This window comes from Natrix helvetica, assembly GCF_964273705.1.
Source record: "Natrix helvetica genome assembly, chromosome: 4".
In the NCBI taxonomy this organism is placed as follows: domain Eukaryota; kingdom Metazoa; phylum Chordata; class Lepidosauria; order Squamata; family Natricidae; genus Natrix; species Natrix helvetica.
This window is the reverse complement of record NC_138550.1, coordinates 12,302,729-12,327,892: the sequence shown is the minus strand read 5'-3', so window position 1 is coordinate 12,327,892 and position 25,164 is coordinate 12,302,729. Positions and strand designations below refer to the sequence as shown.

At 41.0% G+C, this 25,164-nt stretch overlaps 1 protein-coding gene across 3 annotated transcripts in view; it reads left to right on the top strand.

Annotated features, from left to right (window-relative positions):
- Positions 1-25,164, top strand: part of MRE11 (MRE11 homolog, double strand break repair nuclease) — a 38,826-nt gene that overhangs the window by 4,343 nt on the left and 9,319 nt on the right. For all 3 annotated transcript variants that reach the window (XM_081950696.1, XM_081950697.1, XM_081950698.1), the window contains exons 4-16: positions 1,568-1,728; positions 3,013-3,100; positions 3,917-4,058; positions 5,842-5,956; positions 8,343-8,528; positions 9,384-9,555; positions 11,900-11,980; positions 12,477-12,603; positions 14,147-14,250; positions 15,851-16,024; positions 17,749-17,811; positions 19,365-19,578; positions 20,246-20,329. In XM_081950696.1, the coding sequence (XP_081806822.1) occupies positions 1,568-1,728; positions 3,013-3,100; positions 3,917-4,058; positions 5,842-5,956; positions 8,343-8,528; positions 9,384-9,555; positions 11,900-11,980; positions 12,477-12,603; positions 14,147-14,250; positions 15,851-16,024; positions 17,749-17,811; positions 19,365-19,578; positions 20,246-20,329 (1,711 nt within the window). The remainder of the gene's footprint in view (positions 1-1,567; positions 1,729-3,012; positions 3,101-3,916; positions 4,059-5,841; positions 5,957-8,342; positions 8,529-9,383; positions 9,556-11,899; positions 11,981-12,476; positions 12,604-14,146; positions 14,251-15,850; positions 16,025-17,748; positions 17,812-19,364; positions 19,579-20,245; positions 20,330-25,164) is intronic.

Here is a 25,164-nt window from a genome sequence, read left to right as displayed (position 1 = left end):
TGACTATGGGAATGCTGCAACGGTCATAAGTGTGAAAAATGACCATAATTCATTTTTTTCAGTGCCATTGTAACTTAGAATAATCACCAAATGAATGGTTGTAAGTCGAGAACTGTCTGTATTTCCTAGAAATTATTCTTATTGTTAGGACATTAATTGCAAATTACACAAATGACATCCAAGAAGCCAAGACCAATTTGAGCCAATTGTTCTGTCAATAAGATTAATTTTTCAGTAATGAAAAATTAACCGGGGCATGTGTAGTTCATATTTGTATACTACCCAGAATCTTTTCAACTAAGTTTAACAATCAAAAGATAAATCAAATTGGTTTTAAGACATGTAGGAATGTTAACCATCCATAAGTCAGTTGCAAGTAGTGGGACAATTAAATTCACCTTTAAATGAAGTTTTATAACAAAACATATCTGGATGTACTTTTTCATCTTCAGTTCTTTCTATTTTCTGTATAAGAGGTACTTTATTATACTTCTTTAATTAACATAGTAGCTTATTTTATACATTGGGCATTTCAGTCAGGATTAAACATAAAACCTGCCAAATTCTAGAAAGGACTCTCATCTCTTTTGCTTTCTACATATTTTTGAGCCTTAAAAGGACTTCAGATGCATTTGAGGTTTAGTGGCATGAAAGATCCATTATTTAGGATTTATAGACCAAAAGGCACTTTTGGAGAGGCTGTAAACTTAGTTTTTGTTGTTAGTTGCGAAGTCGTGTCCGGCTCATCGCGACCCCATGGACAATGTTCCTCCAGGCCTTCCTGTCCTCTACCATAATCTGGAGTCCATTTAAGTTCACGCCTACTGCTTCGGTGACTCCATCCAGCCACCTCATTCTCTGTCGTCCCCTCCTTCTTTTGCCCTCAATCGTTCCCAGCATTAGGCTCTTCTCCAGGGAATCCTTCCTTCTCATTAGATGGCCAAAGTATCTGATTTTCATCTTCAGGATCCGGCCTTCTCAAGAGCAGTCAGGGTTGATCTCCTCTAGGATTGGCCGGTTTGATCACCTTGCAGTCCAAGGGATTCACAGGAGTCTTCTCCAGCACCAGAGTTCAAAGGCCTCAATTCTTTGGCACTCAGCTTTTCTTATGATTCATCTTTCATCCATTGCAACTGGGAAAACCATAGCCTTGACTATAGGCACTTTTGTTGGCAGGGTAATATGTCTGCTTTTTAGTATGCTTTCTAGATTTGCCATAGCTTTCCTCCCCAGAAGCAAGCTTTTAATTTCTTGGCTGCAATCCCCATCTGGGTTGATCTTGGAGCCCAGGAAAATAAAATCTGTCACTACCTCCATTTTTTCTCCATTTATTTGCCAGGAATTGAGAGGGCCGAATGCCATGATCTTAGTTTTCTTAATGATAAGTTTCAAGCTAGCTTTTGCACTCTTAGTACCTGCCTACAACTTCTTAAAGTAGCCACATCTGTTCTCAAAACAACAAAAAACTCAACCCCAAAACATTGTCTAATTGAACCATTTTCAGAAATCCATCATTTTGAGGAATAGGTGCATATATAATAACATATCACTGAAAATGTCTTTATAGGTGGACTTCATTTTATTAGGTGGAGATCTTTTTCATGAAAACAAGCCTTCCCGGAAAACAATATATACATGTTTAGAATTACTAAGAAAATATTGCATGGGTGACCGTCCTGTACAATTTGAAATTCTGAGTGACCAGTCAGTTAATTTTGGCTTTAGCAAGTAAGTATTCCTATAGTGCATTAAATTAAGGTTTTTTTGTAAATAACTGGTTGTAACTGAATCACATCTGTAACTGAACTGTAAATGATTTTAAAAAGTTTTATCCAGTTTGTTCTTTCTTTTAAGTAGTGGTGCTAATTCCGGGCAATGCTGTACATACATTTTTATTGTGGTTTGCATTATTATTACACTAGGAGTCTCCCTGTTGGTCTGCTTAATGGAGCTCTTGTTTTTTTTCCCTCCTGAAATTCTGCTGCATTAGCCTTGTGGCCTGCAAATAAAAATCCCATGCATTCATGAAAAGTGCTAAAATGGGAGAAATGCACTTTTCTTTTTTATATATTAAAATATCTCTCCAACTTCCTGAGCAGCTTTTCAGATCAAGGAACAATGAATAAAAACAGTCCCATCCCTTTTCTCAAAACACATTACATACAATCACATTAATTCTATTCACTCTTCTATTGAGTTTAATAGAAGTGAATAAATGTAGCTCAGGGTTAAACTGTGGAGTAACTCCTGGTGATGTTTTGAGTTTGATTGTTTCCTTGTAGACTTTTCATTACCCATTAGCTAGCATCACCAGTGTGAATGTATATGGAGTTTGCTGCCTAATATGGCGACCGGACAAACCACTACATATACAGCACACCCTACACACCATTAGATTGATTATGTTTGTTAGGGGGGTATCTCCGTTGGGAGACAGAAAGTAGCACGGAAGAATGTGCAGCCGGAGAGAAAAACGTTGCTAGTAGAAACACACAAATAGAGTCACAGGCACTGCTAGTAAAGTTAAGTAGCTTTACTACTAAAGTTGCTTCACAAGCAGTGATAGTAGATAGTAGATATTAGTCCAAACACAATTCAAAGAACAAACAATTGCTTACAGTCGCAGTTCATGTTCCAGTCATCAAGTCATCAATCATAGGACAAGCAGAGAGAGAGAATGAGCTCTCCTGACTTCCTCTTATAGCAAAGATAATTACATCTGTTAAGTACATCCACTCATTTAAAGTAACAGCGACCTTTTTTCATTGTAGATAGATATATATTGCCTGCCCAACACTAGGAGTATACTCCCAACAATGTTACCTAGTTGGGTAGTGAAAGGTCTGTAGCCAAATGGCCGAACTCACAGAAAAACATCAAGAACTTCACAATTCTGAATTCAGCCCATAAGGTTTAATTCCATTTAAAAAAATACATTCCTGTAGAGTTTGGTTGCATGTTGGAAATGATGCAGTAATATTGTTTTGCTTGCTTTAAACTTGTCCTGTCTAGGTTTCCATGGGTTAACTACCAAGATGAAAATCTCAACATTTCTATTCCAGTTTTTAGTATTCATGGCAATCACGATGATCCCACAGGGGTAAGAATGTTAAAAGAATGAAAGAAGAGCAGTAGCTTTATTAATTATGCTAGTGATCCTTTAGAAAGACAGCCAAGAATATGGAAGTTACAATCCAGCAATTCTATACTAGAATCTGCTAATGAAATTAAGCATGAGTTATATTGTATCCTGTACCAATTTTTTGGGCAGGCTGCAGTTTTATTTCTTAAACTTGCTGTCAAGTTTATCATAGCTCATGATTAGGAAAGCATACAAGATAAAAATAGCATTTAATGTAGCACATGGTTTGTGTTTTAGCATGGGATAAAATGTAACTTCTTTAGAGTAAAAGCATACAATCTTTTGTTATAGAATTGATTTGGTTCATAGTCTTCAACAAAAAATCACCAAGTTTTAAAAATTAAATTCTTACCATACTGTTTTATTTGTGAAATGTTAATTTGTGGGAAAATACAGTAATTGGTTACATTCTGGCTTATGTCTAATTGTTCAGAGGTTATTCTTAACCTGGAGGAAGTAATGCAGGTTAGAAGCTAAAGTATTTGCAACTCCACTTTATGTAGCTTGCAATCACTTTTATGTTTTCCCCAATTTTGAGACGTCAAAGGCTTTATAGGCTATTTAATACAGGAAAAAACCCATTAATTTGTCATTTAATGTTTGTCTGAGAAATGTAAGCAATCATAAATGCAAAGTATATGGGTTTTTCACTTATGTGCACGCACACATAAGTAAAAGCACATTCTCGTTTTTTTTAAAGCTATATATGTTGGGAATTTAACAAAATTGATGTGTCACAAATTCCGTTTTTGTTATTATTTTCCATATCTATAGGCAGATGGTCTTTGTGCTTTGGACATATTAACTTGTGCAGGATTTATTAATCATTTTGGACGATCACCATCTGTAGAGAAAATAGAAATTAGTCCCATTTTGCTTCAGAAAGGAAATTCAAAGATTGCTCTTTATGGATTAGGTAAGGCTTTTGCAGATCGGGGCATGATATTTTGTATATACAAGTGGTTCTTGAAAAATGGAAAACAGAACAAAGATATTGAATTGAATTTTCATGCTGTAATTAGAATGAAGAGGAGGAGGAGCACGATTTGATCCACAAAAGATTGATTAGGCGGCATATGAAAATACTTCCAACTATTTCAAGAGCAAAATTTTGTGAGACAACCAACCCATTTCTGAGCGCAAAGCCACTGCTTTGTGAAACATGCTGATCTAAGCACTCAGGAGTGTTTCAAGCTCAAAATTACCACTCCAAACACAAACAGTTTCGTTTGTGAAAGGATTCAAAATAATACGTTCTGCAGGCCTCTAAATTTTATATATATTTTCATGCAATGAGTAAAGGAGTCCCTGCGGGTTTTACTCTGCTAGTCCAGGGATTTCCAATTTGGCCATTTTAAGACTTGTGGACTTCAACTCCCAGAATTCCTCAGCCAGCTTTGTTGGCTGAGGAATTCTGGGAATTGAAGTCCACAAATCTTAAAGTTGCCAAGGTTGGCGACTCCTGTGCTAGTCGTTGCCGAATATAGAGGGCAATGGTCATCTCGGTTTCAAGGCCATTGAGCCAGCACTGTCCCAAAACTTTTTCATGGTCATGGCCAATATGACATCCAGAGGTGGTATTCAGCCAGTTCGGACTGGTTCGTGCAAACCGGTGGCGGAAATCGCAGCTGGGCCTGCCTTAGCTCTATCCTGTCCTATTTCGGCACGTTTTTGAGGATGTGCGTAATGCATGGAAGGCGTATACGCGAGCAAAGCACATGGGCAGAACGCCAGGCAAATGTGCGAAAGTGGTGCATATGCTTGCTGCGCAAGCGCAAGGTAAACCAGTAGTAACAAAATGTGAAACGCATGGCTGATGACATCACAGAGTGCTGTTGCCTTCCCACCAAAGTGGTACCTATTTACCTACTTGCACTTACATGATTTTGAACTGCTTAGCAGGAGCTGAGGTGAGAACGGGAGCTCACCCCATCATGTGGAAATCATGTCTCAAACCTAGGCTTTCGGCTGTCCAGCCGACAAGCCCAGCATCTTAACCTCTGAGCCACCGCATCGCCCCTCGTGGAGTGAATGCCATGTGGAAAAAGTGTAAGGCTGCAAAGTCTTCCCAAACCCAGTTTGTCTTTAAGGTGTTGCAATGGACTGACAAGGTTAGGGCCCACCTAATCTCTGGGGAATGATTTTCTTTAGTTGGCAAGCTGGCTGTGTAGCAAGCAAAATATTAAACTTGCTTCACTCTTTTGCAAGTAAAAGTAAAGATTCCCCTTGCACATATGTGCTAGTTGTTCCCGACTCTAGGGGGGGCGGTGCTCATCTCCGTTTCAAAGCCGAAGAGCCAGTGCTGCCTGAAGACGTCTCCGTGGTCATGTCGCCGGCATGACTAAACGCCAAAGACGCACAGAACGTTGTTACCTTCCCACCAAAGGTGGTTCCTATTTTTTCTACTTGCATTTTTACATGCTTTCGAATTGCTGCTTGGCAGAAACTGGGTCAAGTAACGGGAGCTCACTCCATTACATGGTGCTAGGGATTCGAACCGCCAAACTGCTGGCCTTTCTGATTGACAAGCTCAGCATCTTAGCCACTGAGTCGCCGTGTCCCTCTTTTGCCAGTAGTAAAAACTGCAAAATAAGCTCATAAGTTATCTAAATACTAGCTGGAATCTCACTGATGAGCTGTGTAATTTTCTGCTTGGTGGATTTCTAAAAGCCCCATTGCATGTAATTTTTCTCTTCTAGGATCTGTTCCCGATGAAAGACTATATCGGATGTTTGTGAATAAACAAGTAACCATGTTGAGGCCGAAAGAAGATGAAGATAGATGGTTTAATCTGTTTGTAATTCATCAGAACAGGTACAGCTCCTGTTTAGTAAGCCCAACCAAGGAGCATGATTTTTTTTCTTCCAGAGCACTTTAGGAAGGTATGGTCTACTTGGAGGTGGCAATTCTGTAGTTACCTAGGCCCTGAGTCCAAGCTATGAAGGACTTTTGCTGTTTGCAGATTACTATTAGAGCTTTAAATAGTATTGGGAAACAAATTGGTGTTTCTAGGAGATCAGAATTAGACCAGGTGATTTAAGAAGCTCCATGGAGGCCTGCCTCAATGTAATTTAATCTAGACACTGCCCTTCATTCTAAGGAATATGATGGCTGTCTCTTGTTTTTTTTCCCCCTGAGCCTACCTCAGTGGTGGCAAACCTATGGCAGAGGTGGCATTCAGAACCCTCTGTGGGCATGTATGGCGTTTCCACAGCCCAGCTCCATTGTGTTTCTCCCACAGGGGGGAGAGAGAGAGGGAGGGGGAGAGAGAGAGGGAAAGAGAGAAAGAGAGAGGGAGGGAGGGGAAGAAAAAGAGAGGGAGGAAGAAAGAGGGAGGGAGGGAGGGGAAGAGAAAGGGAGGGGAAGAGAGAAAGAGAGTGAGAGAAAGAGGAAAGGAAAGAGAGAGGGAGGGAAAGAGAGAGGGAGGGAAAGAGAAAGAGGGAGTGAGAAAAAGAGGGAGGGGAAGAGAGAAAGGGAGGGAGGGAAAGAGAAAGAGGGAGGGGAAGAGAAAGGGAGGAAGAGAGAAAGGGAGGGGAAGAGGGAAAGAGAAAGAGGGAGGGAAAGAGGGAAAGAGAAAGAGAGGGAGGGAAAGAGAGAAAGAGGGGAGAGAGGGAGGGAAAGAAAGGGAGGAAGAGAGAAAGAGGGAGGGGAAGAGAGCGAGAAAGAGGGAGGGAGGGAAAGAGGGGAGGCGGAAGAAATGATATTAAAAAAAGTTTTTCTTTTTTATTGTTGCTAAGCATAATATTTCAAAGGCAGAAAGAAAATGAAGGGCCATAAAAGTGCATTTATCACATTTTTCTTAGAACAATTAGCTGAACTCTACCGTGTTTATCATTATTTTAAGGTAGTAAAACCTCATTATTCAGGTTAAATTGCCCTGTTGGCCCTTTGTGATAAATAAGTGGGTTTTGGGTTGCAGTTTGGACACTCCATCTCTCAAAGGTTCGCCACCACTGGCCTCCCTGATTCATGATACAGTCCCCAGGTTACATCTTATGCCTTTGGCCTATGTCCCATCTCATCTGGATCCTGAATTGATAACCTGTTCCTAGTTGTATCATCCATCCGTCAATGTTGAGATTGTTGTTTATTTGCACCTGTGGGTGTCAGGCCTGTAGTTATGTTTCTTTTAGGATCTTTGGCCTGCCACACACTCTATTATTTCATTATGCTGTTTCATTAGTGTAGTAGTTGGGAGGGGGGAATAGAAAGGAGTAGGATTGTGGAATGTATTGTTGTCATTCTTTTCTAGAAGCTCAAGGTCATCTTTTGTCTCCGCACCTCTGCACCTGACTAGAAGCAGAGGGGTGTAGATGCTAGCGTGGAAGATGATGATTGGAACATGTGATGGATTATGGGGTGTGGGGATAGGATCATGAACTTTCAACTCGGTGGAATTCCAGGAAGAGAATCAGAGTTGGAATTCCACAGTACGTTGCCAACATGCCTGTATGATTAAATTGGAACTTTAAGGATGATTCTGCCTTGGTCCCTGATTCATTTCATGCATGGTATTTGGAACGCTGACAGTGGGATGATCCGACTCTTCTATTGATCAAGTCATTGAATTAGGCAATGTTACAGTTTTCAATGTAGCAAAATAATTTTAGAAGCAGAGCAGCAAAACCTAATTACAGACGTTTTGAAATTTAGATGGGATTGTATCTGTAAATATCAGAATCTAATGTTTTCTTTTGCTTTCCTTTCATTACTAGCATAATTACTGTATTTTTTGGAGACGCACCTTTCTCCCTCAAAAAAGAGGCTGAAAATCTGGGTTCATCTTATACATTGAATACCACAATTTTTGCCTCCCCAAACCCCGTCCCTTCACCAAAATGGCCATGCATAACTTTTAGGAGGCTTCCAGGATGCTCCTGGGGGCTGGAGAGGGCAGAAATGAGTGAAAAACGGGCCATTTTTTTGCTCAATTTTGCCCCCACAGCCTGCTAAAAACGAGCCGTTTTTGGGAGGTCTGCAGAGTGCAAAAACTTTTTTTAAAAAAATTGCCTCTTCGAAATCTTGGTGTGTCTTATAGTCCGAAAAATACGGTAATAAAGCTCTCCATTTTGATCTCTGATCATCAAAATTTTTGGACAGTAAGAATGGACCATATTTAAAAGTTGGATATTTTGGTTTATTGTTTGCAAAATGCTGTTTAATATATTTTTTTCTGTCGTGTTTGTTTTCTTTGGCACAGGAGTAAACACGGCGCCACAAACTATATTCCAGAACAGTTTCTAGATGACTTCATTGACCTTGTAATCTGGGGTCATGAACATGAATGTAAAATATCTCCAACCAGAAACGAGCAACAACTTTTCTATGTTTCCCAGCCAGGAAGTTCGGTGGTTACGTCTTTGTCACCAGGAGAAACTGCCAGAAAGTACGTTCTGATGTGTTTCACTAATTTGCATTGTATATCCGGTAAAAATGTGTGGGAGCCTTTCCTCTAAATTCTATATCCCACTTATGTAATCTTAGGGTTGACTTTTTGATGATACTACTATTGTAAGGTTTCCTAAGAATGCCCTAATAATTGATTCATGAGTATCGAGTCAAGTTTCAATACAAAACTAGTCGTTTATTAGGAGCACCATAGGCAAGATCTTTTCGTAGTCAGGTCTAAGCTTTGTTTGATTTATGGCTGAACTTTACGCCTGTTCCTTCCCTCCCCTCAGTCTGTGTCATAAATCACATTCCCAAATGAGTTGCACCCCTCCCAAGCCTGCTGCAGTAATCTGAGATCCGACTTCAGCTGACAGTATGCGTGGAATGCACTACCCCCCCTTCTCTCACTATGACAACGTTGGGAGTTGACAACTATTATATCGGGAGCATTGAAGTGCTCCTGGGTTGAAAGGATTGGATGGTGATATCCAAAGGATGCCCAGTTGGAAGCTCCTTTCATGCCCCCGTTAAGGTACCCCTCTACTTGCAGTCACCTGCTTTCAAACTACTGGGCTGACAGGAGATGGAGCGTGTGACGGGAGCTCATCTGTTGCCGAGACAGCAGCCGGGTCTCGAATGTGAGCCTGCCGATTGTCAGTCCCGCATCCTAATCTCATGAGCCACCACGCTCCTTACTTTTCCACATTTCTAGATGGGCGTTCTTTGCCATGGACCTTGACCTGCTCCATCTCTGAGGGTTCCATTTTTATTGCTATTGCTTCCTGCCAAATTCTGCCAAATTTTACCATGTGGCCAAGATGTAAACAGCTTTTGTTTCCATGCCTTCCAGGCACGTCGGCTTGTTGCACGTCAAAGACAAAAAAATGAAGATGCAGAAAATTCCTCTCCAGACCGTACGGCCTTTCTACCTCGAAGACCTTGTTCTGGCCGACTACGGGAACATTTTTCTCCCAGACAACCCAAAAGTCACACAAGTAATACAAGATTTCTGCATGGAGAAGGTAATGATTTTTTGAAAAATGCGTACAGGTATTCGTATTATAGGACTCGATGTGGTACTAGATCAGGGGTTGGTAACCTTAGAGAGCCACAAAGGTCCTAACCGGAAGTCCCCTATTCAAATCTGGAGCCGACGAGAAGTACAGTTCCCCCACCATAGAGTCTCCTCCTAGCAAGGCATCTTTTTTCCTCTGCCGATTGGAAGTCTGGTTCCCCACCACCACCACCATAGAGTCTTCTCCTAGCAAGGCATCCTTTTTCCTCTGCCGACTGGACATCCGGTTCCCCCACCATAGAGCCTCCTCCTAGCACAACATCCTTTTTCCTCTGCTGACTGGAAGTTTGGTTCCCCCACCATAGAGCCTCCTCCTAGCATGCCATCCTTTTTCCTCTGCTGACTGGAAGTTTGGTTCCCCCACCATAGAGCCTCCTCCTAGCACAACATCCTTTTTCCTCTGCTGACTGGAAGTTTGGTTCCCTCACCATAGAGTCTCCTCCTAGCATGCCATCCTTTTTCCTCTGCCTGTCCTAACCGAAAGCCCTATCAATTGTGGAGACGACCGGTGATAGGGAGCCGCAGCAGAGGGATGAAAGAGCCATATGCGGCTCCAGAGCCATGGGTTGCCGACCCCTGTGCTAGATAGAAGCCAATGTCAGGTAAGTGGAGTTCTTTTTAAACAAAAGGGCTTTTCTGAATTGTCTCTCAAACCTCATTGTTCTGCACATATATACGCATGCGCACTATCTATGATCATAGATGCCAATGCAGGACAATGTTTTCAGCTGAGAGCTTATGAGGCAGCACAATCACCTTTTAAAATAAGTTTATTTTTAGGTGTTAATGTTTTATGCTTCCAAAATGGCAGAAATGCTACTTTTTGGCAATTTTTTGGCAGTTGCTGCTGTCAAGGTCCCATATGACTCCCAAAAGAGTTTTTGAGAGTCTGTTTAGACTTGGGGTTCAGTGGTTGGTTTCCATTTTTTCTACTACCGGTTTGCTTGCAGGCGTGCACTGCTTCTCTGCATGCGCAGAAGCATCCGGGTGGTTAGGTGGAGCCTCCCTCCGCCGCTACTACCAGATTGCCTGAACCGGGAGCAACCCACCTCTGCCAGGTTATAGATTGCATACTGTTGGTAATATTTCCTGTCATGTTGTTGTTAGCTGCGAAGTTGTGTCCAACCCGTTGCAACCCCATGGACAATGTTCCTCCAGGCCTTCCTGTCCTCCACCATACTCTGGAGTCAATTTAATCTCACACCGACTGCTTCGGTGACTCTATCCAGCAACCTCATTCTCTGCTGTCCCCTTCTTTTGCTCTTAATCTTTCCCAGCATTAGACTTTTCTCCAGTGAGTCCTTCCTTCTCATCAGTTGGCCAAACTATTTGAGTTTCCTCTTCCGGATCTGGCCTTCTAAAGAGCAGTCAGGGTTGATCTCCTCTTGGACTGATTGGTTTGATCGCCTTGCAGTCCAAGGGACTTGCAGGAGTCTTCTCCATTCACCATAATTCAAAGGCCTCCATTCATTGGTGCTCAGCCTTCCTTATGGTCCAACCTTCACAGCCATACATTGCAACTGGTAAAACCATAGCCTTGACTATACCCACTTTGTTGGCAGGATGATGTCTCTGCTTTTTAGTATGCTGTCTAGATTTGCCATAGCTTTCCTCCCCAGGAGCAAGCCTCTTTTAATTTCTTGGCTGTAGCCCCCATCTGCGGTGATCTTGCAGCCCAGGAAAATAAAATCTCTCACTACCTCCATTTCTTCCACGTCTGTTTGCCAGGAATCAATGTTGAGTTTCAAGCCAACTTTTGCACTCTCCTTCTTCGCCCTCATCAAGAAGCTCTTTAGTGGATAAAGTTACAAATATGTAACTTTATCCACCATCCCTTTTCCTAATTATTTTTTCTAAAACCAATAAAAATCTTGTTTTAAAAGAAGCTCTTTAGTTCCTCTTCAGTTTCCTATCATAGGCCCTCTCAAATGTTTTGGCAACACTTCTTTGCATTGCTCTTGAGTATATTCCTATGAAGTGAGAAGAAGAGATTCCAATGAAATACTAGCAGGCTACGTTGCCTAAATTAATTTTGCTGTGGCTTGTAGAGTACTACAAGCACAATAATTCCAATACTATTCTGTGTTGTGGGACAGATTATCTTCATTGGAAATCAGCCTTGTGGCTCCCCATTTAGGTAGTTTTGACTGAAATCCAATATATATGTAGTAGAGGAAGGAAAAATTCAAAAATAACCCCTTAAAGATTGCTTGCTTTAATCTATATCATGCATATATTAATACCCGGTGCAGCAAATTTTGCCCTTATCAAATTATGTCCCTCTCTTAAAGGTGGAATTGATGCTGGAAAACGCAGAAAGACAATGTCTCGGAAATCCCAAGCAGCCAGAGAAGCCCTTAATAAGATTACGAGTAAGAATGCGTTCTTTAAATCAGATTTCTTCCTTGTGTTTCATTCAGCCTCAGAATCAACCTTTAATAGGCCGGAACTTTTAAAGTATGGGTTGATTTTTAAACAATTCTACCTATCTAATAGATCTCTTGAGGCTTTAGTTTTGCTTAATTAAGTAGCAGTAAAATATGCCTTAGAGATGGAGGTTGAGGATCTTACAGGAGCTAATTTTATAAACTCCTGGACTTTGAAGATGCATGAATATTAACATTGAATATACTTTCAGATACGCCAGCTGTTAGCCCACGATGTTCCTGTGAATTACAGACAGTAGCTAGAATGTGCTATCATAATAATACTTCACTAAATAATTTGCTACACTAAACAAAGCGTGTGCTAATATTTTAGTAAAATCATAATGAGTGCATCAAAGTCAACCGATGAATTTTTAATTATTTTCAGATGCCTAATTGCAAATTCTCACATCTTTTGTGTTTTATCTTATTTGATTTGAAGGTGGATTACAGCGGAGGCTTCGAACCGTTCAGCATGGTCCGTTTCAGCCAGAAGTACATGGATAGAGTGGCTAATCCAAAAGACATCATACATTTTTTCAGGCATCGGGAACAAAAAGAGAAAAATGGTAAACGTAAAAAAAAAAAAAAGAATATACCGTGTTTCCCAGAAAATAAGATCTTTTGATCCCCAAAATAAGCACTTGGCCTTATTTTCAGGGAGGTCTTATTATTTTTGAGGTGCAGGAGGTGGCGAATGTGGTCACCTCATGACTGCTGCTGCGTTGCAATATTTTCGGGGAGGGCTTATTATCTGGGGAGGTCTTATTTTCAGGGAAACAGGGTCATTTCCAAATTTGTTGTAGTAAATATTGTCACTAGGAAAAATAATATTACCCATAGAGGTTTTTCTTATTTGGGTGGGAAATTATGTGTGTCGGGATGGGTGAGTGAGTTGAAGAATAAGTATAACTACAAGTAGTCCTCAACTTACGACCGCAATTGAACCCCAGACTTCAAGCAGGAACAGCTATTAAGTGAGTTTTGCCCCATTTTACGACTTTTCTGGCCACGGTGGTTAAGTGAATCCCTGAAGTTAAGTTCGTAACATGGTTGTTAAGTCTGGCTTCCCTTTGACTTTCCATGTCAGAAGGTCGCAAAAGGTGATCACATGACTTCGGGACACTGACAACTATTATAAATACATGCCAGTTGCCAATCATCTAAATTTTGATCACATGAGCATGGCAGCAATCGTGAGAGAAATATCCCTCCCTCTCTCCCTCCCCGCCTAGCTATCTCTCTATATATACATATATAGTGAATTGTCCCAAAAATGTGAGTTCCAGGTGTAGTTATAAAAGAAAGAGACATTATGATCTCCAGAACTTTAAAATATATTGCTCACTGAGCTTTCGTTATCTACTGCTAACATTGTCAGATTGTAAAAGCCATTAAAGGGATACCTGCCTTTATACAATGTTAATCAATTTGGCCATTGCGCGCGTGATAGGCCCATCCACCTGCCTCCCACCTGTGATTAGCTTTGTTGTTTTTACATCAGGCATGTTAATCAGTGCTCCTATTCCTTCCTCCCTTATCGAACATAGCTTGGGCTGTTCCTCCCCAGGAAATAACGCTGAGCTGTCTGATGTTGATTTATCAGCATTCTCTCTGGCTTCCTCCCATACCTCCTCCAGAGATCATAATGCCTCTTTCTTAGGGATATATATATATATATACCCCTAAATATATATGCGATCTTGTTGTATTCGGGTCTTTTCCCGTTTAAGATTGTATAATCTTACACAGGAAAAAACCAGAATACAACAAGACCAGCATATATATGTATGTATGTATGTATTGTGTCACAACCCCTGGTATGTCCAGATATGGGAGGGAGCATACTGCTTCCCTTTTTCAGTCTTTCAGCTCACTCTAGGAGCCATCCAGGCAGAAAGCCATTTTTTAATGTTGTCTTTGTTACATTGTGTTGCATTTGCGCTGATAAATAAATAAAGGGAGACTAGTATAGATCTATTTCAAGCTAGTTAGCTCTCATCAGCTAGCCATACCCTTACTGGGAATCGAACCTATATATGTATAACTATAGCAAGCATTTTCTTAAAATGTATTAAAATGTATTTTGTATTTATTTATTTATGTTTTTAGAAGACGACGTTAACTTCAGAAAACTGGTCCACAGGCCTGCAGCTGAGGGAACAACGCTGCGGGTAGAGGATTTAGTAAAGCAATATTTCCAAACAGCAGAGAAGGTAAATATATTTATCAGTATTTTATGACTAGATTTAAAAATATTCATCAGACTAGGTCAGAGTTTCTCAACCTTGGCAATTTGAAGATGTGTGGAGCTGGCTGGGGAATTCTGGGAGTTGAAGTCCACACATCTTCAAACTATCAAGGTTCAGAAAACTAGACTGGATATTAATTGTACGATTGTAATTCCATTATTGGACTTCTACATTTAAATTTTTGGCAATTTGTGGTTTGAGGTTGCATCTGGATAAGCAGTCTGGATGTGAAACTTTTTTGAAAATTATTTGGGGATTCTTGGCTAACACAAATACGGTTTGCTTGCATATCTAGAATACAATCAGAGTTTGGAGCTAGCTATGCTACAGGAAATTGAAACCATGCCTTGACGTTAAATGCCAACCGACTGGTAGCAGGTGCTCTTTTGTAGTTACCATATTTTTCGGAGTATAAGATGCACCAAGGTTTTGAAGAGGCAAATTAAAAAAAAAGTTTTTGCACTCTGCAAACCTCCCAAAAATGCCCTGTTTTTCACAAAAATGGGCCCATTTTTTTCAAAAAAAAGGGCATGAATAGCTTTTAGAAGGCTTGTAGAATGCTCCTGGGGGATGGGGGGGTGGGAAAGCCGAGCAAAAAACAGCCCTTTTTTTGCTCATTTCTGCCCTCCCAAGCCCTCAGGAGCACCCTGGAAGCCTCCTAAAGGCTCTGCACAGCCATTTTTGCAAAGGGGGCAGGGTTCCGGGAGGCAAAAAATGCTGTATTGAGTGTATAAGATGCATCCAGATTTTCACCCTCTTTTTTGAGGGAAAAAGGTGCGTCTTATACTCTGAAAAATACGGTAAGTTACAACAACATTTGTACCTTTTTGTAGCGAAGTTACAAGTTGAGCTTTTTGTAGCTAAATTGCTACAAAAGTTAATAGCAATAGCATTTAGACCAGGGGTGTCAAACTTAGGCAAGGGAGCCAGATCTGGCCCACGGGATGCTTAGATCCATCCTGCAGGGGAGCCCTGGAAATAACGGACCAGCCCGCAGTGTCTCTGCCAGTGAAAATGCAGCCCTCCCAAGCTCTGTTTTTTTGCAGGAGGCTGTCCCAGCCGAAAACGGATCTTGGAGCCCATTTTCACTTGCAGAGCACTCTCGCCACAGACGCCACCGACACGATTGATGTCAAGCTGGCCATGCCCACCCTGGCCATGCTCACCTTGGCCCCAAGGTCAAACACAACCCTGATGCATCCCTCGATGAAATAGAGTTTGACACCCCTGATTTAGATTTATATATTGCTCCGTAGTGCTATACAGCCTTCTCTGAATAATTTAGAGAGTTGGTATATTGCCCCCAACAATTTGGGCCCTCGTTTTACTGACCTCGGAAGGACGGAAGGCTGAGTCAACCTTGAGTCAACCAAGATCGAACTAACTGTGGGCAGAGTTAGCCTGCGATGCCGCCCTTTAACTACAGCACCATCATGGCTCTTAAAACAAATAAATAATTTAATCTTAAGTAAAACTAACCCTGTGTTCATTACAGCCATACTTTCTTTTTGTTTGATTAGTATATAAAAGCAACCGAAACTGGCTGTTTGTTTGTGTCTCCAAGAAAGTGCAGCTTTCTCTTCTGACTGAGAGGGGCATGGGGGAAGCCGTGCAAGAATTTGTGGACAAGGAAGAGAAGGACGCTATTGAAGAACTGGTGAAGTTCCAGTTAGAAAAGACCCAGCGGTTTCTGAAGGAGCGGCATACAGATGCAGAAGAAGCCAAAATCGATGAGGAGGTTTGTAACGGAATGGTTTAGTCTCCCTGGACACCTTCAGGAATTGAATATTACAAATGTCACATCGTGGCAAGGGGGACGATTGGACCACCTGCTTCCATTTTTTAATCTGAGTTGCTTTTGGCCACATTCAGATTGTCAAAAACAGCACCACAAAAATCAGATTAGGAACACAAGTTGAAATAGGGAAGAAAATGGTAAGTGAGCACCTGTCTACCCCTAGACGAGTTCAAATCACCAGGACCGGATGGATTACACCCCAGGGTTCTGAAGGAACTGGCAGACGAGATCTCAGAACCACTGAATTATATCTTTCAGAGATCCTGGAACACCGGGGAACTACTAGAGGACTGGAAAAGAGCTGATGTGGTTCCCATCTTCAAAAAAGGGGAAAAAATAGATCCAGGAAACTACAGACCTATCAGCCTGACCTCAATACCAGGAAAGATTCTGGAAAAGATAATCAAGCAACGAATTAGCGAACACCTAGAAGTAAATAAAGTAATAGCCAAAAGCCAACATGGGTTTGTCAAAAACAGATCATGCCAGACTAATCTTACTGCATTCTTTGACAAAGTGACAAAATTAGTGGGACCAGAGGAATGCCGTCGATATAGTTTACTTGGACTTCAGTAAGACATTTGATAAGGTAGACCATAACCTACTACTAGATAAAGTAGAAGAATGTGGGTTAGACAGCATCACCACCAGATGGATTCGTAACTGGCTGACCAACCGCACTCAACGTGTAGTCCTCAATGGAACTGCATCTACATGGAGGGAGGTATGCAGTGGAGTACCCCAAGGCCCAGTACTCTTCAACATCTTCATCAATGATTTGGATGAGGGGATAAATTGGGAACTCATCAAATTTGCAGATGACACCAAGCTGGCAGGAATAGCCAACGCTCCAGAAGATAGGCTTAAGATACAGAAGGATCTTGACAAACTTGAACATTGGGCACTATCTAATAAAATGAAATTCAATGGTGAAAAGAGTAAGGTTCTACATTTAGGCAACAAAAACGAAATGCACAGGTACAGTATAGGTGGTACCTTGCTCAACAGTAGTAACTGTGAAAGGGATCTTGGAGTCCTAGTGGACAACCATTTAAATAGGAGCCAGCAGTGTGCAGCAGCTGCCAAAAAAGCCAACACAGTTCTAGGCTGCATCAACAAAGGGATAGAATCAAGATCACGTGAAGTGTTAATACCACTTTATAAGGCCTTGGTAAGGCCACACTTGGAATACTGCATTCAGTTTTGGTCACCACGATGTAGAAAAGATGTGGAGACTCTAGAAAGAGTGCAGAGAAGAGCAACAAAGGGTTAGGGGACTGGAGACTAAAACATATGAGGAACGGTTGCAGAAACTGGGAATGTCTAGTTTAATGAAAAGAAGGACTAGGGGAGACATGATCCCGGGACACTGCAACCGTCATAGATACATGCCAGTTGCCAAGTGTTTGGCTTTTGATCACATGACTATGGAAATGCTTCAACAGTCGTTCAACAGTGTGAAAAATGGCCATAAGTCATTTCCTTCAGTGTTGTTGTGACTTTGAACAGTCCCTAAACAAATGGTTGTTACTTGAGGACTGTCTATACTTGTATTTCAGCTACCCTTCTCCCCCTCCTTCTATTTCAGCAAGAAAAGAAGCTGCATTAAGCATGTCCTCTTATTTCATCTGAATACTTTCAGTGACTCTTCCATTTCGATACAGGTGCAGCGCTTCAGAGAATCGAAAAAAAAGAACACAGTGGAAGAGGACGAGGAAGTTCGTGAGGTAGGCCGAAAACCGAGAAGGAATCAGATGAGACTCCTATTAATCTAACGATGTGCTTCACTTCTCTCTCTCTAAAGCAGGGGTGTCAAACTCGATTTCATTGAGGGCCGCACCAGGGTTGTGTTTGATGTGTGAGCGTGGCCTGGGTGGGCATGGCCAGCTCAACATCCTGCAGCCCTCTGCCAGTGAAAACGGAGTTTGGGAACGTGCAGCCCTCCCGAGATCAGTTTTCACTGGCAGAGGCACTGCGGGCCGGTCCTTTGCTCTTTCCAAGGCAGTCCTGTGGGCCAGATCTAAGCACCTTGCGAGCCAGATCCGGCCCGCGGGCCTTGAGTTTGACACCCCTGCTCTAAAGAAATGTAGACAACACAGTTCCCTTGGTTTCAAACCAAACTTTAAATGCTGTTTTGCTGCCCTGTTTTCCTCCTTTTAGATTTAAGACCACTCACGTATTAAAACAGTAAACATCATCTTCCACCCCTTTCGTAATTTCCACTCCGTTCATGGAGACAGGCTTTGTGCTGCCCCTCTCTCTTTCACACACACACACACACACACAGGCGTAACTGTGGTTTAGTGAGGCTATTAATGTTCCCCAGCAATTCCCTTCACCAAGACTCAGAACTGTCCCAAATAAACCCAGCCACAAGCAGGCCAAGATTAGTCCACAAGGAAGGCAATGGGACAATAGTCCATAAGCAATTGAAAGTTGCTCAAACACGAGAGCTCACTTGGCAAGAAAAGTTCAGAGTCTCCAAACACAGTGAAGCACAACAATCAAACAAACAGCTAGAAAACCAACATGCTGTTCCCAGCAACGCCTCCCTCTGCCTGCTGTAATAAATATCCAGCTTTTCAGTGCAGCCCATTGAGGACCGGGAAGGGAGGGGGGATGTTCTGAGTAATCTGGCTGATCTCCATTGCTCCTGACTTTTCTCTGCCCTGCGTGCTCTCGGATCAGGCAGCTTCTCCTCTTCACTGGCCATCTGCCCCTGCAAGCTTTCCCCAGCTGAAGCCTCCTCCAATTCTCTCCGAGGATGTATCTGCGGAGTCATCCAAGGGAAACATCACAGGCTTTCGAATTTGAGTGAAAATGCTCCTTTGTTTCTTTCCCTTGTCAGGCCTTCAGCTATCTTTTCTTTTGGGTCTTTGGCCTGCCACACTGTCTATTCTTCTATGCATTTTCTATTGTGGGAAAATGGGAGGGGGGATTGTACGGAGTTAGATGCTAGGTAGCCATAACAAAATTCTTTCTAGAAAGCCAAGGTCATCCTTTGTCTCTGCACCTTTGGACCTGATCGGACCTGGATGGGTGGAACTGCCAGCATGGCAGTGGGAGATAGGACCATGTGATGGACTTGTGGGTGTGGGGGCAGGATCTTGAACTTTCAACTAGGTGGGAAAAACCGGGAAGCTTTCAGATTCGGGTTTTCCCAGATGTGCCAACATGGCTCTCTTAATAAATTGGAACTTTGAGCAATACTTTGCCTTGGACTCTGATTCACTTTTGGATGCTATTTGGAACCCTGGCACCCTGCTTCTCTTTCCCTCAGGCTATCAACAGGGCCAAGGCCAGGTCTCAGACGACCGGTCATGCTTCGGCGATGAGTGATGATGACCTCATGGATGTGGCCCCCTTTGACCAAAGAGTCAATGATGAGTCGGACGATTCCTTACCTCCCAGCTGGGGCAGACAGAGAGGACGGGCGAGAGGCAGAGGACAGAACCCCTCCACCAGGGGAGCATCTCGGCGAGGAGGAAGAAGAGGCTAGTTTCTGTCCATCTTGTTGACATTTCTGTAAAGCTGCTTTGGGTGATAGTTGGCTTGACAGATAGTCCTCATCTTAGCAACAGCTCATTTAGCGACCATTCGAAGTTACAACGGCACTTTAAAAAAAGTGACTTCTGGCTGTTTTTCACACTTACGACCATTGCAGCCTCCCCATGGTCACGTGATCCAAATGCAGACGCTTGGCAACTGATGCACATTTGCGTCGGTTTCCCACGGTCATGTGATCCCCTTATCCCAGGGGTGTCCAAACTTGGCAACTTTAAGACTTGTGGACTTCAACTCCCAGAATTCAGAATTCTTCTTAAAGTTACCAAGTTTGGACACCCCTGCCTTATCCCCTTCTGACAGACAAGGCATTTTTTGTCAATTTCATGCAACGTAGCTTCCTTCTCGAAATTAAAATTTATTTTCATAAAACGAAATAAGTAATTTTGGAGCTCAGTAATATTGTCTAAGCAGGAAGAATTAGCGCTAGGTGCCTGCAGCCCCCCCATCCCCCCCAATTTCCAGTCCTGTGTTGGTCCTTAAAAGACATTGCATCCCAGACAAACCAGTTTGGGAAGGCCGCCCTAAAGGCTTTTAATAATTGTTGAAGAAGTGAGAAAATGTAAACGTTTACTCTCTGCTGTATATTTTTTACAGGAAGTGCTGGCCGTGATCAGACTGGCAGCAGCCTAACGTATAAGCCTGCATCTACGCCTACAAAAACGATGTCGATTTTGGATGGTGGGTTATTTTATGGGCTTTTATTTCACCTGGCCAGTGGCTTCCTTGGTTCATACAACACACCAGTTCACTTAGTGCAGTAGATAGACTTTAAATTTGTCTAGCTTGATAGGTCAACCCCAGAGATTTTGATATATTCAGTAAATTGTTCTTTTTTTTTTTTTTTTTTTTATTAAAAGAGTTTTGTACAAACAAATTTTCCCCCTTTTCACCCCCCCCCCTCCATACAATATAAATCTCATACAAATGCTATACCCCCCCGCAAAAATTCACATTCAAATATTATACCAAACACTTTACCCCCTCCCCACCCCCCATCTTAAAATAGATTACTCATAACCCCTCTCCTCCCAACAAAAACTATAGAGATTAGTCTTAAATTAATAATAACACATTGATCATTTTCTAAGCTAATTTAACATCTATAACTCTTAATATAAATTTCTCTTAGCCTAACAATGTTTCATTAGTCCCATCTTCTAATTTATTCATACATATATATTGCCCCACCCTCCACCCTAACCCTCCCCCACCTCCCGCACAAACCCACCCCCCTGACTTCCGCTGTATACCACTCTAATAATTCCAAACATCCCATATACTATTTACTCTGATCATCTACGGTCTAAACATTCTTACCTAAAGGCTAGATAATAACTCCTAGTCTGGTATTTATTCTGTATATAATCAATCCATTTTGCCCATTCCTGTGTGTAATCCTCCTGTTTCTGAGCTTTTAAGAAAGCTGAAATTTTTGCCATTTCAGCGAACCCCGCCACCTTCTGAATCCATTGATCAATTGTTGGCAAAAAATCTTTTTTCCAATGTTGCGCAATCAACAACCTAGCTGCTGTAACCATATACAAGGCCAATTTTGTTTCCCCTTTGGTAAAATCCTTAACTATACCCAATAAAAACATTTGTGGAGTGAATTGTATTCTTTTCTTAAATACATTCTGCATAACCCACCATATTTTTATCCAAAAAGCTTTAACCTTGTTGCAAGTCCACCATACATGAAAAAAGGTAGCATCTAGACACCCGCATCTCCAACATTTTGGTTGAACATTTGGGTACATGCATGATAATTTTTTAGGATCTAAATACCATCTGTAAAACATTTTATAAAAATTCTCCCTTAAATTCTGTGACTGTGTAAATTTAACATTCTGAACCCATATTTTTTCCCACGTTTCCAACATAACCACTTCCCCAAAATTCTGAGCCCATTTAATCATACAATCCTTAACCAATTCACTTTCTGAGTCTCTTTCTAACAGTACATTATATATTCTTTTAACTTGTTTTGGACCAGTCTCTTTTATCTGCTTAATCAGTTCCACTTCTTTATCCATAAAGCCGACCCTGCGATCTTCTTCCCATCTCTTCTGAAGCTGTATGTAATGTAACCAATTTAAAGTAATTCCTTCTTCCAACAGCTGTTCCAAAGTTTTTAACTTCCATTCGCCCCCATCAGCAATAAGCACATCTTTATATAAACAACCCCCGAGTGACTTAATATTCATAATCCCCATGGTGTCTGCAAGATCCAACCAAAGCGGTATTTTATAATCCCAATTGGGCCGGTGCTTCTTCCATATTCTCATCAAGGCACTACGGAGAACATGGTTGTTGAACACTTTATCCACCCTGTCTTCATAAAAAAGATATGCATGCCATCCCAGAACAAGATCATGGCCTTCTATATTGAGCAATTCCATTTTTGTTTTCCCAAACCAATCTGCTACATGCGTTAATACCGCAGCTTCATAATACAATCGAAGGTTTGGGATTCTGAGGCCACCTCTTTCACGTGTATCTTGCATAATCTTCATCTTTACTCTCGGTTTTTTCTCCTTCCAAACAAATTTATTTAATGTTGTTTGCCAATTTAACAAGGTTTTATCTGACTTGAGCACCGGAATCATCTGGAATAGAAAGATAAATCTAGGTAGAATGTTCATTTTAATTGCTGAGATCCTTCCAAGCAAAGACAATTGTAACTTTTTCCACGCTTCAAGATCTTTCTGTATCTTTTGCCACAACACTTCATAGTTATTTGAGAAAAGTTTTGTGTTTGATTCTGAAATTTGTATTCCTAAATATTTAACTTTAGAAACTATTTCAAAACCTGCTAAACTTACAAGTCTCTTTCTTTGAGTCTCTGTCATGTTTTTAACCATCATTTTCGTTTTGTTTTGATTTAGTCTAAACCCAGACACCATGCCAAATTCTATTATGATATTTTTCATCTGGATTATTGATTTCAAAGGATGTGAAAGGGTAACAACCAGATCATCGGCGAATGCTCTAGTTCTGTATTCCTTTTGCCTGATAGCTATGCCATCTAAGGATTTTGAGTCGCGAATTGCGTTCAACAAGACTTCCAAAGTTAAAATAAATAACAATGGGGATAATGGGCAACCTTGTCTTGTGCCTTTTTGTATCTCGAAAGTTGTTGACAAATTTCCATTAATAATAAGTTGTGCATTTTGTTGCTGATAAATTGCTCCAATCGCCTGCCGCAATCGTGGTCCCATATCCATCTTTTCCAAAGTCTTGGTTAGAAAGTTCCAATTCACTCGATCGAAGGCCTTCTCTGCATCCAAGAAAACCAGCACTGCAGAGATCTGCTTATTCTTATCAAGATAGTCAATTAAATCTATGAGTTGCCTTACATTCTCCTTCATATGTCTGCCTTCAATAAATCCTGCTTGATCATGATGAATAATCTCTTGAATAACCGGCATCAATCTGTTGGCTAATACTTTAGCAAATATTTTATAATCTGTGTTCAGAAGAGATATCGGCCTGTAATCCTCTGGTTTCTTAGGGCCCTCTTTATCTTTAGGTATCAATGAGATAAAAGCCGCTTTCCATGAGAGAGGTATTTTACCTCCTTGTTGTATATTACAAAATAGTTGTGTAAGATATTCAATCATTTCCAGTTGTAAAGTTTTATAATACATTGCAGTCAAACCATCAGTCCCTGGAGCCTTAGCTAATTTAAGTTGATTTATAACTAAAGTGATCTCATCAGCGGTTATAAGACGTTCCAAATTTGCCTTTTGAAGCACAGAAATTTTTGCAACCCTTTTTCCTTCCAAAAAATCATCTATTAACTTGTTCTGTATATTATCCTGTACATATAGCTTAGTATAATAGTCCACAAATGATTTTTTAATCAACTCTTGTTGATATACCATCTTCCCTCGAAACTCAATTTTATCAATAATTCTATCATTCATATTCCTTCTCAAAGTATATGCTAACCATCTACCAGGTTTATTAGCGTTGGCAAAGGTGTTATGTTTAGCAAATTGCAAATTGGTTGCTGTTTGTTCTGCTATAAGCATCTGAAATTGATCTTTCAACAGCTTTAGCGCCATCTGGAGCGCCTGGTCATTCGGGTTTATTATAAGCAGCTGTTCTTTACGTTTTATTTCATCTTCCAATTCCATTCTCCTTTTCTGTCTAATTTGTTTGTGTTTAAAGTTCATATGTATCAGGACCCCACGCATATAAGCTTTACTTGCATCCCAAACTATTTCAATGGGAGTGCCCTTATTCATATTAAAACTGAAAAATTCCTTCATGTGTTTTTTAAGTTCATCAACATTTTTTTCATATCTAAATAAATTTTCATTTACTCTCCAAGACCTTCTTGGCCTCATCCCTAATTCAATTTGTAACCACACCGGACTATGATCGCTAAGTGACCTGGCGAAAATCTTGGATTTCTTGGCTTTAGGAAGTAGATCCGGTGTTAACAAAAAGAAATCAATCCTTGAAAAGGATTTATGTCTATCTGAGTAGAAAGAAAAATCCATCTCATTTAGATGTTGTGTCCTCCAAACATCTTTTAATTTCAAATCGTCTTGTAAATCAAAAAAAGCCTTTGGTAATTTGGTAGTGAATTTCGTCTTTGTACTCTTGTCTATCTTTGGAGAAATCACTCCATTCCAGTCTCCCATTATTAGAATACTCTTAAAGTTCCAGTCTAAAATTTTTAAATGGAGCATCTTATAAAAACTTTCTTGGCATTGGTTAGGAGCATATATTCCTAGCACCAAAATGGAACCGAAGTCTGTATCAAATTGAATTGCTATATATCTACCAGCGTCATCTGCCTCTATAACTTTAGTTGAAAATCTTTTATTTATATATATCACCACACCATTTTTCTTTACCAAATCAGAGGCAGCATAAAATGTTCCCAGTTTTGAATTCACTAAGTACTTCTGGTCTTGCAGCCTAATATGAGTCTCTTGAAGGCAAACAACATCATTATTAAATTGCTTCAAATAATAAAATATTTTTTTCCTTTTTTGTGGAGAGTTCATTCCATTCACGTTCCAAGATAATAGCTTAAGCATCTTTAGATCTGGTCTGAAGCGCTGAAAGCATTTGCTGAAGATCTCTCTCCACAAAACCAATCTCCAGCCCTGCTCCTCCCATGGCTCCGGTTTGCTTCTTAGCTTCTTTCTTAGCACATTGTATTTGAGGGTCGACGCGCTTATGAGATTCTAACATTTGTCTAGTCGTGGATCTGGTAATACGTTGTTCGACAGGTTTAAATATCGGCATTTCAGTGAGAGACTTAGAAGGTCCTTCTTCCAAGAAGGAGCACAACAGAGATCCAGAGGGGTCGACTCCACCTACAGCACCCTGCCCCTCCTCCTCTTTTTGTGTCTGCATTCTTTGCTCTTCTGTCTCTTTCTCAAACATCCTCTGCTCTAAGACATCCAAATCTACTGGTGTTGGTGTAGATGTACGTGGGGGGGTTGCATTTTTCTTGAGTATTCCATGATAAAAGTCTCTGGCTTTATCTATTG